General features: G+C 42.0%; 1 protein-coding gene across 1 annotated transcript; it reads right to left on the bottom strand.

Moving 5' to 3' along the window:
• Nucleotides 1–573: 573 nt before the first annotated feature.
• PYROXD2 (pyridine nucleotide-disulphide oxidoreductase domain 2) lies at nt 574–14,303 on the bottom strand. Its single transcript, XM_034439851.2, has 16 exons — nt 14,114–14,303; nt 13,110–13,129; nt 12,817–12,910; nt 12,657–12,730; nt 10,684–10,839; nt 10,359–10,512; nt 8,877–8,938; nt 8,532–8,629; nt 7,798–7,939; nt 7,358–7,492; nt 6,318–6,390; nt 5,468–5,624; nt 3,320–3,474; nt 2,578–2,684; nt 2,168–2,288; nt 574–1,846 (listed from the first exon to the last, which is right to left on the bottom strand). The coding sequence occupies exons 1-16, from the start codon at nt 14,241–14,243 to the stop codon at nt 1,776–1,778; spliced, it is 1,749 nt and encodes a 582-aa protein (XP_034295742.2). The 5' UTR covers nt 14,244–14,303; the 3' UTR covers nt 574–1,775.
• Nucleotides 14,304–17,098: the final 2,795 nt, after the last annotated feature.

Here is a 17,098-nt window from a genome sequence, read left to right as displayed (position 1 = left end):
CTAATTCCTGTAACTGCAGCTACTGCAATACACAGGACATTGGGGGGAACTTAGATTTAACAAGGAAATATTTCCAATGCGAACCATCGGGGTGGTAATATAGGGAGTAGTTGCCCTGGGTTGCATTACAACCGAGACCGGATATTTGGGGTTGACAAATGTTTGGGAAGTAGAAGGCTCTATTATTTTATGTAACATGCTTCCTGTTTCCTAAGAATAAAGCTGATATTTCATCGTTTTGTATGATGACTCAGAAATTATGTGGCTTTACATAACTACTTTGTCAGCCTTTGACAATTTCCTTTTCCTTGGAAAAATCTACCTACTGCCGCATACAATTTCAATTTATGTCAGTCGATGTTTGTGCCAGTTCCTAAGGAAGTCACATCGAGATGAACGGCTGTTGCTCATAAACTGCAGTTGAGAAAGTGTGAGACCAATGGCAACCCCCATCCACAAACCCCACAACCAGCATTGTCTGTGCTTGCTTTGAATCCGGCAGCCAGTGACTGATGTGCTCCCATAAAACAAGAGAAACATTACAGTACTACAAAAGATGATTGGAGAAAGGAAGGCGTTTTTCAAACTCTTTATTAATCTCTGGATATTTTCTAGTAGGCAATGATTTTATCATCAGTTCTTCATATGAAATTCATTCATCACATACAGGGAGGGGAGCTACTGACATTTCTCACTGTGTCAACACATTTTGCTTGCAATCCATGTGGAAAACTGAGGTGGAGTATTAGATTTAAACTGATTTATTCCCACTGATTTCAATGGAATGGAACGGATAGCAGCCAAGTATTCTGGCTCCCATGCTTTGTGACTGAGATTAGCTGGTGCAGAAAATCCAACCGAGGCCGAATCAGCAAGGGCAGCTGGCTTCTGGCCATTTCCTGACTGGATTTGCAGTCAGATTGCAGAGAGGTGTTTGCAAGCAGCTGCTTTTTGCTAGTGAGAAATATGACTCTTTGGGACGCTGGCTCAGTCAGGCATATCTGGCTTTGGATGGGGAGCACAAGGTTAGATGACATGAATGGCAGCAGACTCTCCTTAACCCTCTGCTGAGGTGATTTTGTAACAACCTGGCCTTGGTTTTGATCTTCTGGAAAACATGACTCATCATCTATGTTATAAACTGGTTCTCAGGAGCAGCATTTCAGAATGGCCGTATTTTCACAGGTCAAGAAGCAAAAAGCAAGATAAATAGCACCGCTGGGAGTTTTGGAAGAAAAGAAATTGCTAAAGAGCAGTCCAAGACAATCTGAACTAAACGAACCTCAGTATAATTGGCTTATTCAACCGGAGAGAAAGCTACCCCGTGGGTTCTCCTTCCTGCATGGCTCTAAGCGTTCCTCTAACTACAGGAGAACTATAAGCTGTGTGCATTCCTTCAATGATCCAAAGAAGATGAATAAGTTGTTGAACAAGATAGAGGGACAAACTCCTGGTTAAATAATACAACATGGGAAGCATGTTAGTTGATTATAAAGTTGAAACAAATTTGCCAGAAAAGCTCAGCCATTGTGTTCATAGCATGTTTTGTGTCCCACATGAAGCAGCAGTGGCTCTTACTTGCTTAGTGACCATGCTACTCCAGGAGAAATGTATCGTAGTGGTATACTGAATAATTTGTGATGAAAAAATATGAAAGGACGCTAGTAAAACAGGCCCCCAAATGCTAAAGTAAGAGAGTTCATTTCAAAGGCTTGGGTTGGAGAATGCCCAGATTTCTCTCTTTTTGAGCCAATGCAGTAAATCATCCTATTGGTTCAGAGATTCTTGAAATCCTCCAAGGCTACTCTAGCAGCATTGCGTCCCACTGCTCCCATCACACCTCCTCCTAGGAAGAAAATTGAGGCATTGAAGGAAGAAAGAGGCTTGACTACAACAGAAAGTAAAATGGTAACTTGGAACGGTTCTTAGAAATATTTCTGTTGACTACAACAGAAAATAAAATGGTAACTTGGAATGGTTCTTAGAAATATTTGTGATTGACAGGTAGGCCTGAACAAATGACCCCAAACTCTTTCAGCCCCTTCCAGGACTATATTGCAGAAATCAAGGTTCCCATAATGACACTATGGGCAAACACCTTTTATGTCTTTTTTTTTTAATTGCAGCCTTGCATATACCATTCACCCTGCCCCTCTCCCAGACATACCAGGATGAGCACCGCTTCCACAGAGGTATAGGCCTTGGATTGGAGACTGGTAACTGGAGTAAGATGGCACTGGTCGGGCAAAATATAACTGATCCAAAGACATGGCTCCATGGAATATATTCTGAAAGTCAGAGGCAGTGTCAGATGAGACATTGCTGAAGAGACAGGGGTCCTTGACCATTTCCCAGGGCAGAGAAAGGGAATGGCTACCCTGTGGCATTCAGAGTCTAAGAATAGCATATAGGATAGATTTCCAAGACTATTTTACAGTCAAAGGCGGAAGAATAAAAACAATCCTTATGGTAATTTGTAAGTGGGTGGGTGGGTTTTAGACAAAGTTACTGTGTAAAGATCAAGCTATACAGTCTCTTAAATTGAGGGGGGAGGGGTGATTTTCAGGAAATACATACCCCACCAGGTAGGCCAAAGATCTGCTCAAGGTCTGGAGGTGTTAAAACATCTATGCCAATGATGGATGCCTTGAACCCAGGTGCATAGGCTTCAACACTGTCAAATACTACAGAGAGAGAAGACATCTGGTAGGGACCGTAAATCAGGAGTAGAACAGAACTTCCCAACATTAATCTCTGGAATGTCCAGGTTGAACTGGAGAGCCTCTATCTTTAATCTTGGAATCTCCTCCCAGTTACTGTTGAAGACACTTAAACAGTTGGATCCATGGTCTGATATAGTATGAGGCAGTCTTCTCATTGGCCAAATAGAATAAAATACTTGTTTCTTGGTTCAAGGCAAATCAATCATTATTTATCTAGGTGGCCCCCCCAACATCTACCTTTTAGACAGGTTGGAATGCAAACCTTCAAGAACATAAAGCTAGGGATGCTCTGTGATTAAATTATCCTTCAGTTGCTGCTAGGCTCCTGTTCATTCCAAGAACTTCCCTGTTCATTATCAGGAAATGCACTTGGCTGTTCTCAGAGGTTTTCTCTGTGTACTGAAACAGCAACTGAGAGCAATAAATCCTTCTAAAAGAGTAAGGGAATTAACATTTTATCAAGGATACAGTGATAAGGTATACATGAGTGGAAAGGTAAAGATAGTCTTGCAAATGGTAGATGCTCCTTAGGTAAATGCAAGATTTGCCCTTTATACCAAGATTACTCCCTGCCAGGGTTTAGCCATTGGCTGTACCTTGATTGGCATAGTCCTCTCGGTCACGGGAGTCCCACTGTTTTTCTTCGGCAAGCAAATAGGGGGTGTATTGGGTAAAAAGTGAAATCACATGGCAGCCTGGGGGAGCCAGGGTAGGATCCAAGACCGATGGAATGCACATCTCAATCATGGGCCTAAACAACAAGAAAGAAGGCAGCTTGTGACTCTTATCCCCAGAGTCACTGGCTGACAGTTCTCTATCTGTGGCTGCTAAGATCATGCCTCAGTTTTATACTAACACACTGGACTTGCCCTAATACAATCCTGCCAACAGCTTCCAACAGAAGGGAACTAAATAAGGTACTTGGCACCAAGCCAAGAAGATAGCCCAAGCCTTGAAACAAATCTTCTGAGAAGACCTAAAGTCTGCTGAAGGATAACGTGACAGGACAAAGTCCTACTTGTTTCGTAATATGTACTGACTTTGCAAAAACTCGCTGAAAACAATACACATAAATCCAGGGGTGAACATGAAGTAGCACTCCAGTTCTTGCAGAATGTCAACTTCTAGCATCATCTTTAATCAGACTAGTTGGGGTTGCTGGAAATTGAAATTCAGCAACATGGGGAGGGTGAGGGAATCACCCATTCCTAGCAAATACTAGTAGCAAATTCAGCTCTTCTGACCAATAGAAGAGGAAACCAGAAGGAAATTGGACAGATGACAGATTAAACAGAAAAGATTGGTCAAGAGCACCATCCACATATTGTTGGTTCTGGGTCCCATTTGCTATTCTCATAAAACCAAGAAAATACAAATTTGAAATAGGCAATTTTCATTATAGATAACAGATACCATCTTATCTGGAGTATATGATTTCCAGCATGAGGCCTAATATTCCAATTTTATTTATTATGGGGTTGAAATAGTATACCTTAACCTAACAATGCAATTCCACATACAATTTATTTGGGAGTTGGCCTCAGTAATTTTCATGAACTTAATTCTAGTGAGTAAACAACCATATAATTGGGCTGTTAATTTTCTTTCTACACAAAGCACAGATTGAGTGTCAAGGTGAATTACTATTCTGGATTTTAAATGGTATTGTGCACTTAAAACTGTTGAATAAATGATAATACTGAGAGATGAAAAAAACAGAAAACACCAGCAAACTCTTTGTTGTTGCAAAGATATGGCACTGGAAGATCAAACCAGCAGTGCAGAATGTGCATCTAAATTAGAATTTCTGCACTACATTCATAACAGGAACAAAAGCCTGACAGATGTTGCAGTGCCTAAAATAGCTAATGAAACTGTGTAGATGCATATGAAATTCACAGTCATATAACTTACTAGAAAATAATATTTGCTTTGCTACAAAATGAGCTACCAGGATTAGATCATGGTAAGGGTTTTAGATTAGAAACTCTGGAGAGGTGAAATCTGAGTTAACAGTTTAAGTCTGTGCTCTCAAGTGTAGGAAAATAGTAAATTTAACTGCAGGGCACTTCCAGGTTGAGTACTAGGACGGCTACCTAAAAGGATAGCTGGGAGCAGGTCCAACCATAACAGTTTTAAATATGTATTAAGTAATAGTAGCATATATTAGCATATATAATTTCATATATTAGAATTGAGTTGACTTCATTCTCTTCTGTAGCTGATAGGGCAGGAAAAGGTTGTCTCCCTCAAAGCTAAGAGGACCTCAGTTTACATAATTCTCAATCACCATTCTTTGCCATGTTGGCTGGGAATTATAGGAACTGAAATCTAACATAACTGGAAATATGCAGGGTTTTTGGGGGGGTGGGTGCTCCATCCCCAATTCAGGAGTGAAATGCTCCTGGTTCGGGCCGGATCGGGCAATCCGGTAGCAATTGTGGCAGGTGGTTCGGAGAACCGGTAGTGATGGTGGCGAGAGGCTCCGCCCACCTGCCCAGATGTCGTTACTTCCTGCTTTTAAATGGTATAAAAAAGGCTCTGACGATCGGACGCCACATCATTTTTTTACAACCTATTCACCTGAAAAAAATGCTTTAAAAAAATTTTTTTTTAAAATGGCCACGCCCACCGTCACATTACCCCACCACCACTAAGCCACGCCCACAGAACCAGTAGTAACAAATATTACATTTCACCACTCCCTCAAATCTATTGAAGCCACTCAGAAGTGCTGACCATACCTTCTCGAGGGCCTCCCATTGCAAGCATCTTCAAAGGCCTGGTGCAAGGCATGAGTGTTTTCACAATTGAGATGGATGGAGCATTGATGGTGGGGCAAGGGGTCGTTGCTGGTAGTGTTTGAGACAGCCAGAAAATTGGGCAACCGATCCACAGCCACTGGGGATATGCGTAGTAAAAGTTGATGTTATAAACAACGCTAGGCAGTACAATAAATTTCAGTTCTCCAGATACTTAACACAGCATTCAGGAATTTGCTCACAACAGAACATAGATAAGTCATTTATTGCAGATAAAATGGAATCCATACTTATGAAGAACACCTACCTACTGCAACAGAAATCAAGTCCTACATAATTTCTATTTTAGGATTTAAATTCTGGGCCTTTTGATCCTACCTTTTCAAGTCTACAAAAAATTGGCTGTTTTCTTCTCTGCTTTGAGATTGGGACATATGATCAGTGTTTTGCAAACTGTTCTGTGTAGCATGAGAGCCATTGGTTCCCCACTTTGTCAACATTGTTCTTTAAATCACCAGCCCTCTAAAGTTGGGGTGGGGGGGGGCAAATAAAAATAATTTCCAATTATCTGAGCAATTGAATTGGAAGAACAAAAGATAATTCCTCTTTTTTTTTTTTGCTTTTTCTATTCTTCACATGTCTTTTGTACTATCCAGTCTGAAGAACAGAAATCTGTTATCCGTTCTGTCATGTTTCAGTTGGCCCTATTAAATTTACCCAGTATTAGATAGGGAGAGCTCTGCCTGTTGTGCCCAGGACCATGGAAATTATTGTACCACTAAGAACTTTTACATGGAAGCTTCTCACCTATTCACTGCCTTACAGTCCTCACCATTGATCTTGGTGACTGGAGAACGTGTGTCGAACTGTGAGATTCTTTGTACAAACTCCAAGGGCAGATGCTCCTAGAAAGAAGAAACACAGATGCTTGGTTTTGAAGCAAACTATTTGGAAAATAGTTTGGAGTTTAACTGCCCAAACTCACTTTTCTCATTCTTCATATATTTTATACTATGTGAAGAATGCATACATGATTGGCACTCTCAGTCACTCACCCCTGTATGCAGTTGCCAAGAATTCAGATTTAGATGGATACAGTATGACAACTGTCCTAATGGTAGCAGTTGACCAAGTAAGCCTACTTGATCAAGGGTCGTGATTAAGTGCCATATCACATATTTTGTATGGAAAAAGTCCCAGTTTGAAAAGACCATTATTTCATATATAAATGAATTAAAAATACTAAAAGGTATCTCAGTTAGTACCCACACCTCAGATAGGGCAGTTCATTGACAGAATAAGGACTTTATGCCAGAGAATATGGTACCCTCCATTTCTGGAATGCAATACAATTGGAGGTTCAGTGTTTAATATGAAAGCAATCCACTGTTCTGAAAAAAAGTATTAATCAATACAAACTAGAATTAGAAGAATCTTAAGATCTCAGTGGCACTCATTTAGATTTGCCTGGCATTAGGTAGGAATTCTGGAACAGGAAGATGGAGAAACATATACTGGGACCACACGGCTCAGTCTTCTCCCCCTTTCCCTTTGGAATGCCTTCCTCTTTCCAAACATTTATCAGTCTTTCTCTTATATCAATTGAAGGAACTCTCAACAATCTTATTTGGCTGAGAATCCGTAATCCAGTTCTCTTCTAGGCAAATTATAGTCCCTGCTTTCTTCTGGGTCTTGTTGCAAGAGATGCACATTGCTTAACCAGAACTAGAATGCAAATAAATCCATCAAATATTTGGGGCAAGTTCTAGGCATCCTGGTTTTTAAGAGAAGGAAAAAAATAAGGGTAATGGTGATGGTTTTCTAACAAGTCCCCCTGAGGCATTCCCTGTTTTGTCAGAAAGCTAAACATACTTGTGGAGTCAGCTCCAAAAAGGTATGATGTGGAGATGCATTGGACAGCACCAAGTGGCTCTTCACTTCAGTTCCATCCTGGAGACAAACTCCTTGAACCTTCTTATCAGAACTCAGGAGAATCTGGGAAACTGCCTGAGGAGGAAAAACAAAACAATCAGCAAGTAAGTATGGGTTCTCATGTGATTAGTAAAAACTGCCTACTTAATCTGGTGGTAGAAGGGATCTTGACTTCAGGCTGTCCCCTCCATAAAAAAACCCAAGTTTGAATATCTGTGTCTTGCCCTGTGGATCAAAGATATAAGGAACCCAGTTCCTTACATAACAGCAAACAATTGCATTTGCTGCCTCTTTTCTTGGTTCATTGTTCTTTGCCAGTGTCCTCTTTCCTGGAGGCCTTTTTGTCACTCCTCAGATCAAGATTTGATAAATTGACTCACCTTATCAGTAAAGATCTCAGCCCCAAATGTAGTTGCAGCACGAGCCAAGGACCTGGAAAGTGCCCCCATGCCACCAGACACATAACCCCAGGCACCCTTGCGCCCCTCTACTCCTCCCATGACATGGTGCAGCAGAACGTATCTATGAGAAAGGACAACAATTAGGGACTGCCAAGTAATATTATGAAGGCTGCAATTTTATTTTTAATGTAGATCAGTGTTTCTCAACCTTAGCAGTTTGAAATTGTGTGGACCAACTCCCAGAATTCCCCAGCCAACATAACATAACATAGCAGGCTAGGGAATTCTGGAAGTTGAAGTCCACATATCTTCAAACTGTCAAGGTTGAGAAACACTAATGTAGATCCTGGCAAGCAGCTTGGGTTTGTCTTTCTGTATACCTTTTTCAATACAAGTCTTCTGCCTCAAATACAACTTAGTCTTTATAACTGTATGCATTACAGTGATTGTGTGCATTAGAATAATAACACTTCACTTCCCAAGGGCTTACAAAAATGTAGAGTATTATAGAAATAAAATGTAATGATGCTTGGTATAACTTACTAGCTATTTTCCTTGAGTCCAGCAATGCTGGTATATAGTGTGCTGTTGATTTCCAACAAGGTATAAAGGCTGGGGATGAATATGAAAGGATGAAAGAAATGTATGTGCAGAGATAGGAGGGAGAGGTTAAGTTGTAAAACAGCAATAAGAATTAAGAACAATATTATTACCCACTGCCTGGTGTGTGTGGACCAGCCATGGCACCAATCACCGCATCTGTGGCCAATGTTGCTTTTAAGGGCTCTGATTCAAACCAGAAATCCAAAATCTGCAAGAAGAGAATGAGAAACAAGCCTTGTATGTAAACCCTGAAGGAATCTATATACATTCTATGTACTCATTGCCTTCCTCTGACCCACAGGTGCTAGGCTAACCTTAGGATCCTTTTACAGTTCAAATTAAAGTTATCCAAAATGTATTATTGAGCACCTACTGAATTAGGGAGATAGTACAGTTATACAATAAAAAGGCTATGCAAACAATCCCCCTATTTCAGATTGACCAGGGCCATTCACCTTGGAAATGGGAGCTGTGAGAACCTCATAATACTGTGGAAGTTGTTTTCCCAAAGCAAATCCTGGCAAGAAGAAAACAAGGTTATTGTTTGCCCACCCCACCCCAAGAGTCATGTGTTTGAGATGGACAGCTATAGAAAATAAATAAACAAATAAATAAGGTGATTCATGCCTTTCAAATATAGAACCAAAAGGGAAACTACTCTAGTTAACATCCCACACAAAGACAGACTTATAGCTGCAGAAGATCCCCAGTAAAAAGATCATACCAGGAAAATTCCTCTCCTTCCTCCCTCCCTCTCTCTCTCTCTCTCTCTCATCTTCCACTGCTGTTCATACACAGGTGATATGCCATGCATGCTGCTTAAACACTTTTAAGTTCACATTTCTTGGTTAGCAGCACCCCTTTGGCAAAAAAATCTTCACAAACTGCTCCATAGGTTATTACTGTTAGTGCCGATTTTCAATTTATAAAAATGTTGATTTCAACAATCAAATTTAGGGAAGATGCAAAGTAATCTTAATTGATTTAGCATAGTCTTCTTCTTGTATGTGTATTCTTTGGGCATTAGTGCACACATGTATTAGTACAACTAAGTGTGCAAATGAGTGCAGCCCTCAGTTTATCAGCCAATGTAGTTTCCAAGGGATATAGTGGTTGTTTTCTTGTTCCAAGATAGAAACAAATAATCTTTTGTTTAAATGCTTTTGGGCTAGATAAGGTTACACGTGTGGGCGAGGCTAGGTTTTATTTTAAGGCCAAGGCTAATGTCCACGTGTTTCCTTCTCAAAATTGTTGGAAACTGGGTGCCAAATTTTAGTAAACATGATCAGAAATTCTTTAAGGGCTGCAAAAAAGAAGTCTAGGGCAGCATTAGCGAACCTTTTCAGTACAAAGTGCTGAAACGGGAGTGTGTGCGTGCATGCACGGGGGCGCCGGAAACTGGAAGAGCAGCTCCCCAGTGTGCATGTGCATGCCGGGAATCTGAGCTTAGTTTCCCGTGTGCGCATGCGCGGCGGTCACCTGGTCTTCCGGTTTCTGGCATGCATGTGTGCAAAGACCAGCTGGCTGGCGCACACGCACATGCCGGAAACCAGATGCTCAGCTTCCCGGCACACGCATGTGCCCCAGGGAGCTGCTCTTCCGGTTTCCTGTGCTCCTGCACACGTGAAGACCAGCTGGCCGGCGTGCATGTCTGCCTTGGAACCCAGAAGAGCAACAGGCAATGGCTGGTGTGCCTGGAGAGATGGTTCTGCATGCCACTTCCGGCATGCGTGCCATAGGTTCGCCATCCCTGATCTAGGATTGCATTTACTCCTTCTTACCTTACAGCAAGGTAAGAGGAGAGAATGGTAATTCAAGTACAAAGTCTATGTGGTTGGGTGAGATTCTGATCATCTATGTAATTCACCACAACAGCCACTGAAGAGAAATCTGGATAGGTATCACAAATGGCGGGGCCTGGGCCACCCGTCTCTCACCCGCACGGAACAGGGCTCTCAACCCCACCAAGGCCCTGAATCGCTGACGCAAGGAGCCCTGGGTGAGCGCAGCTACATCCATTGGACAGATATCAAGTAGAGGGTCAATGGCTGTCACCAAGCGGTTCATAAACGCCTCATACTTGGGAAAAGCCTGCAAAAGTAAAGGAAGAGAAGCTATTCAGCTCGTTTCTAGAGCAAGCCTTTTCTTACAAATCAACACCCCAAGCACTCACAAATATTATTGTATTTCTTGTATCATGTGACTGTGATATGTTCTATGCTCCTTTCCCCTCTGCCTTCAAGATCAGTCCTCCCCAAATACCTGGGCATCCTTTAGGGAGAACTGGGCAATCTGTTTCTGTGTCTCAGCCATGTTGTTCCCCAGCAACAGCGAGCGAGGAACTTGCCCACCCTGGCTGTCCTCCAGGATTGGAGTGAAGGAATGGGGGTCACGTAGAAGCACTTTTAAGCCATGTTTCTGCAAGACAGAATTATCACACACATGCAGTAGGGAGATTTGTGCACAGAGCTCAGACATATAGGTGACTATGCCAAAGCGTATGTTATACAACAGCCCCAGAATTACCCTTTCCTGGCATACAATAGAAGAATGATCGCTTTACACCACTAACAATTGTACAAATGGCCACCAGCTAATTTAGGCTGCAGTCTTTTAAATACGTTTATATGTGGAGTAAACTTCATCAAATATAGTGGGACTTAATTCCTGGTAAGCTCCTCAATATGAAGAGGCTCCTTTTTTAAACCTATTATCTGTTGGTTTCTGATTTCAAGAGTTTGCTTCCTTGATTATTGAAATGTTAATCAAATGTATTTATTTTATATATATTATACACACACCCATTTCACAGAAGGCAACTCTGGGCAGCAAACAACCAGATAAAACAATAAATAAAAACAAAAATGTCCAATATAAAAAACCTTATTAACAAATACCATAAAAGAAAAAAATACAAACAACAGGAGTGGGAAGAAAAAAAATGGCTACCTCAATAATGGAGTCATCAGAGCAAGTTCCAGTTCCCTGGGAGACCCAGGCCTGATAATAGTCAAAACTTGATGGATTTCCAGAATGACCATCTCATCCCACTGGGATTGGCCTGCCCCACCCATGCCAGCAGAGGAGGCATGCTACAGACCTTGTCAGCCCAAGTATTCAGGCTGGCGGGGTCCAGGAAAAGGGTCTTCTCTGCCATTGCACCTGCCCTCTGGAACATTGTGCCTCCCTCCTGCCCCCCTGAAGTTAGCTCCAATCCTCCTGACCTTCCATAAGAGCCTAAAGACCTGGCTCTGCCAGTTAGCTTGGCCTCCCACCGACCAGTACACTCCCACAGAGACTCCTCAGGGTGTCATCAGCCAGGCAATGTCGGCTGGTGACCCCCAGGGGAGGGCCTTCTCTGTGGCAGCACCTGCCCTCTGGAACGATTTGCCCCCGGAGATACGAAGGATACCAGATCTCCGGGCCTTTCGCCGTGCCCTAAAAACTTTTCTTTTCCATCAAGCAGGGCTGGCGTGAAACACCCCCCCCCCCCTTTTAGCTCTTTTTAGCTTTTTAAGTGTAAATTGGGTTTTAATTGGATTGTTTTAAATTGTGGGCCAAAACTGTATAATTCTTTTAATCGGTTTTAAATTTTGTAGTGGTATGTTTTTATCCTTGGCTGTGCACTGCCCTGAGTCCAATAGGAGAAGGGCGGTATATAAATTGAATAAATAATAATAATAATAATAATAATAATAATAATAATAATAATAACAACAACAACAACAACAACAACAACAACAACTCCATTGGTAGAACATCAAAATGGAGGTGGTTGATAGATAAACAGCAAATTCTATCTCCCCCCATACTGCTCCTGCCCTCCCTATCTTTTAATTGGGCCACAGTGTTTGGCTTTTTGTATTAACTTTTTATGTTTTTAATATAATTTTAATATAGTTTTCTTTTATGATTGTAAACCTCCCAGTTACATTGAAAACGGGAGGCCAATAAATTTTACAAATATAAAATAAAACAAATACATGTCAAAAGGGATGGAGCTAATCTAAATTCAGGGGGAAGAATAATGTTCCATAAGGCAGGTGCTACAGCAGAGAAGGCACATTTCCTGGGACCCACCAAATGAAGGTTCCCAGTCAATGCTATCCACAACATGCCAGATCTGGGATCAGGATATAACAGGTTTCAGGAAAAAAATGACAAGCACAATTTGGAAAAAAAGATATCGAACAATACTAAGTATTTCCTGGTGCTACCCAAAGCACAATCCATACCTTCAGCTCCAGCTCAGTGTAAATCTGGGGTCTCAGCAGACTGAGCAGGTAAGAGGCTCTGGAGAAGTGAAAGCCTGCAGAATAGTGGAGATCAGGTGTACCAAGGGGCAGAAGTTTATATGCTTGGGAAAGGGAAGTATTGGATCAGTTTAACTCTTACCTGGGATGACTTCTTCAGTGACTGCAGCGCCTCCCACAATGTATCTTCTCTCCAGCACTACTGTTTTCAACCCTCCCTTTTGCAGATAAGCAGCCTGGGGATGCAGTGAGTATTAACTTGGTCCTGAATAGTTCCACCTGCTGCCTTCCAAGAATCCCTGCTGCGGAACCTCATAATTATAAAACCAAATATCCCCAGCAAAGAACAGATTCTCCCCAAGTACAGATTAAGCACCTGGGACCTGTTCTAGCCGATGTAAGGTGTCACCTCTTCTCATCACCCTCAGTACTTACAGCTACTAGTCCATTGTGTCCTGTAAAGAGATATCCCAGAATGAAAAGCTACATCATATGCTTCTTCTTATATAGCTGCACATATTTTATTTATACAAGCATTTTTGTCACCTTTCTCAACCCTGAAAGGGTCAAGGAAAAAAGATTCACTTGAAAAATTATAATTTATAATACAATTAAGAACAGGTTATATGAAAACATTTAAAATCAGCAGTAAGGACTGCAGATGCAAATGGATTGCCATGCCCGGCCACCCACAGTCAGCATGGTCAGGAATGAAGTTGCTGGGAAGTATAATTCGGCTGTATCTAAACCAGTGTTTCTCAATCTTGGCGATTTTAAGACAAGTGGATTTTACTCCCAGAATTCCCCAGCCAGCATGCTGGAGAAACACTGATCTAAATGATCAGAGGTTGAAGATCCCTGTATATGTCTGGCACAGAATTACAGTAAGTCTCCAAACAATGTTTGATTTTTAAGACTGCATTAACCCTTTCAGAGAGTTTTCTTAGCAACTATGAGGTGGCTTTTTAACATTCCAGTCTAGTCCTGACTTTTTGAATGACCAAAAGTGACTCTGCTTAATTGAGATCAGCCAAGGTTGCTTAGATGCTATACTTAAAGGGCAATGCAGAACTCCAGATAAATATGCAATATTGACAAACATTTGGTTGGGACACTATTAGAAAATACCTGGGAAGTAGAAAAACATCCTAGAAGGCAACATTGGCAAACTAAGTTTATACTGTTCTCAAAAAAATTGCAGGACGCTCCTAGGAAGCTTTACTTTTTAAAGGGCTACAGGACTGCATGGCCAATAGTTTTTAGTTTAAAACTTCAAGGCTTGATCTTTGCATGTGAAGGAAGACTCTTGACGCCAAGATAGACACTGACTCCAAACCAAGGCAATTCTATCTGGGCAGTGGGCCATCTCTATATCTGGCCCTGGGGCGCCTCCTTCGCTCCCATATGTGTTAAATGGGCTTCATTCATCTGAGGCTCACCTGCCCCGATCACGACAGCATCGTACTCCCGCTTCAACGAGGCTGCAGGCCGCGAATGGTTTGCCCTGCAGCCCGGCAAAATCCGGCGAATGCCAGCCGGGCCCAGGCGCCGACAGTGCCTACTTGCCATTTTGCACGCACTGAACTTTGCATTTGGGATGGCACTTTCGGGGGAAGGAACAGGGGAGGTCCTACGGGCTTTCAGGAAGGCGGGGAGGAGGAGAGAGGGGGAGTGCCCGGAAACCCTCCCGAATGCACAAGTATAGAGAGAGGGGAGAGACTCGTTGCTTAAATGTTTCCGTGTTATTTTGCTTCACCAACCACGCGATGTCCCAGCAAAACAGGCCAAAAACTAGGTGTGTTTTGTGACATAGTCCAAAGCAGAGCTGCTTTCCAGCTCCAGACTCACATCAAGTCCACCAAATCAGTTTGGTACCTGATACAGAGCATTTCAGAAACACCTTTCGCCCCTCCCAGCATTACACAGTAATAATTGTGGATAATTAACGAGTCTCTTTCCAAGACCTCCTATCACCTTACGTGCTCCGGAAATGTGAAATAACTGGAAAGTGTATTCTCAAGGGCACTTTAGGTACCCACACACAGGGGGTTTTCTTTGACCTGGGACCCTTCTCTTTCGGCCCCATTCAGCTCCTAGATTTTCCATCCAGCGCACACAACCTGAAAGAAGGGCTGTTTTCAAGGGACAGAGAAAGCCCTAAGGATAAACTTAACTAAGTGGCAGAAAAGGTGGTGTACTATGCACATATTAACATGAAATCAAAATTTTGAGAGGCCTTTGCTTGCAACCAAGCAGAAGACGACCTGATCCAGGCAAAACTGGAGCATCGGCTCTCTTACGTTTCTCAGCAATGCAGATCACTTGCCCTCCCCCAAGCTGGATAATCACAGCCATTGCCAACATTTGCAGGCAGCTGAGATTAAGAGGGCTTCCAGTCAAGCGTTTAAAGAAATAATTAACTTCTGATATCTATTGGTATAATTACAACTTCCACTCGGCTCGCCTGGCCATCTTTCACATGCTTCATCTGTGTTATCAGTCCCCACCCTTTCTTCTAAGTGGTCGGAAGAATATTTCTGCTTTCCAGCGTTAATGAAAATCTACCCACAAAGGGCTTTTTTCCCCCGTGTTTAAAATAGATTGTTTACCCACAGATGCCAATGCAGAATATATCCCGTTGCTTTATTCTTGTCAACTTTTAACTGCAGCACACTTACATAAGCAGCCCCTGTCCTAATGTTTTCTTTTATTCGTATCCTTTTCATGTATTTATAATTATGTTTACACTTGCATCTGTCATAAAATACATGCTTGACGAAATAAATAAATAAATATTTCAGGAGGAAAACTGGAATCAAAATGTTGCATCACATTCAGAATCCCAGTTACTGTATGTCCCCCTCCACATAAGACCCTTTTTTCTCTTCCTCCTGATTTACTATTCCATCTCCTTCCAACACACTGAATGTTCTAAGTTGAGGCTGCTGAGCACGCTGTCCTTCCTGGGTTCTTTAGAGTGAGGAGGGCACTTTCGAGATTTTTTCTTGCTAAAGATTGCATTCACATCCTCAGGTTTCCTTTGCCCTACTGCTAGACTTCGCTTGGGACTCATTTGGTTACACAGCCCAGCTCTCTTCATTTGCATCTTGTACCGACACATACTTTATTCAGCATTACCCCTATCAAATGGCCTTCATCTCATTGTCAGCCTATGTACAGGACAGTGTTAAGTGGTGCTCAACCTATAGCAGTTTCCAGACGTATGAAATCTGACATGCTTTGCTGACTATCCTGCCAGAAGGTCAGGTGATTGTAAGGGGTGAAGTAGCAAACACCCATTAGCAACATCAGGCTTGTGTAGTTGTCACCACCTAACCCCTCAGGTTCCAGCCTTTTCCTCTGCCACCATTCCTTTGTTCCATTTCCTGGCAGCAAGTACTGGACACACTTACAGCTCTGCTCATGGACAGCTGATTGGTGGCTGGCAGAGCTGTGGGGTGCAACTGCTTATTAGAAAGCTGCTTCTCCTGCTTTATCACGAGAGGAAGAGGCAACTGGGTTATCAATGTCATCTGCAAACTAGATGACATAGTTGATAAAACAGGAGACGGGGGTCAGTGGTCAAGATTTGCTACCTCCTGAAACCCCCACCCTGCCAATGCTTTCCTGCCAAAACATGAGTGTACAGCAAAGCCAGAGGATTTCACTAGTTTGCCAGGCTTAATATGACCTGCATGTGCAATATCAGGATACCACTGCTTGGCAATAAGCCAACCTAAAGGTAACAGATACAAGACAGGGCAGCATTGGGAATAGTGAATTTTTAAATATCAGTAGTTTTCTGCCAGTTCTAGAACAGGTGACTATAATAATTCAGGTGTGAGAGAAAGCACTGTAGAAGTATTTCATTATTAATAAAAAAATCCCCTGCCAAGAATTATGAATAAACCTTGGTTCTCGCTTTCCTATACAGTAATCCTTATAAGTATAATTATCATTTTTTCTGGATAAATAGGCTGTCATACTGAAAACTGTTTCCCGATAAACATGAAACAGACAAAAGAAAATAGCTGCACATTATGTAGAAATTTCATCTTCATACCAGACACAGCCAGAGAAATGTACTCATCTATCTGGTTATAAAATAGTGTAAGAGCGTGTTCTACGGAAAATGGCAACAACAGACATGGCTAAGAATAGACAAATAGCTGTTTTCGATCAGACCTGAAATAAATTAAGTTCCATTGTAACCAGTTTACCATGTTCCAGATGTGCTCAACTTCAACTATAATAATCCCCTAGCCAATAAAATAATTTTTTTGATATTTCTGCCTTCTGCAACTGATTCCATATCACTGGCCTGTACTGAAACAACAGTACAGTAGAGGCTGTATGAGGATCTTAACCACAAATACAGCCAGCTTTGCCAAGTTGCCTCAGTCTTTATTGGACAATTAGAATAC

The sequence above is a fragment of the Pantherophis guttatus genome, chromosome 6 (assembly GCF_059756535.1).
Source record: "Pantherophis guttatus breed Tessera chromosome 6, ASM5975653v1, whole genome shotgun sequence".
Classification (NCBI taxonomy): Eukaryota; Metazoa; Chordata; class Lepidosauria; order Squamata; family Colubridae; genus Pantherophis; species Pantherophis guttatus.
This window is presented reverse-complemented; position numbering and strand designations above follow the sequence as displayed.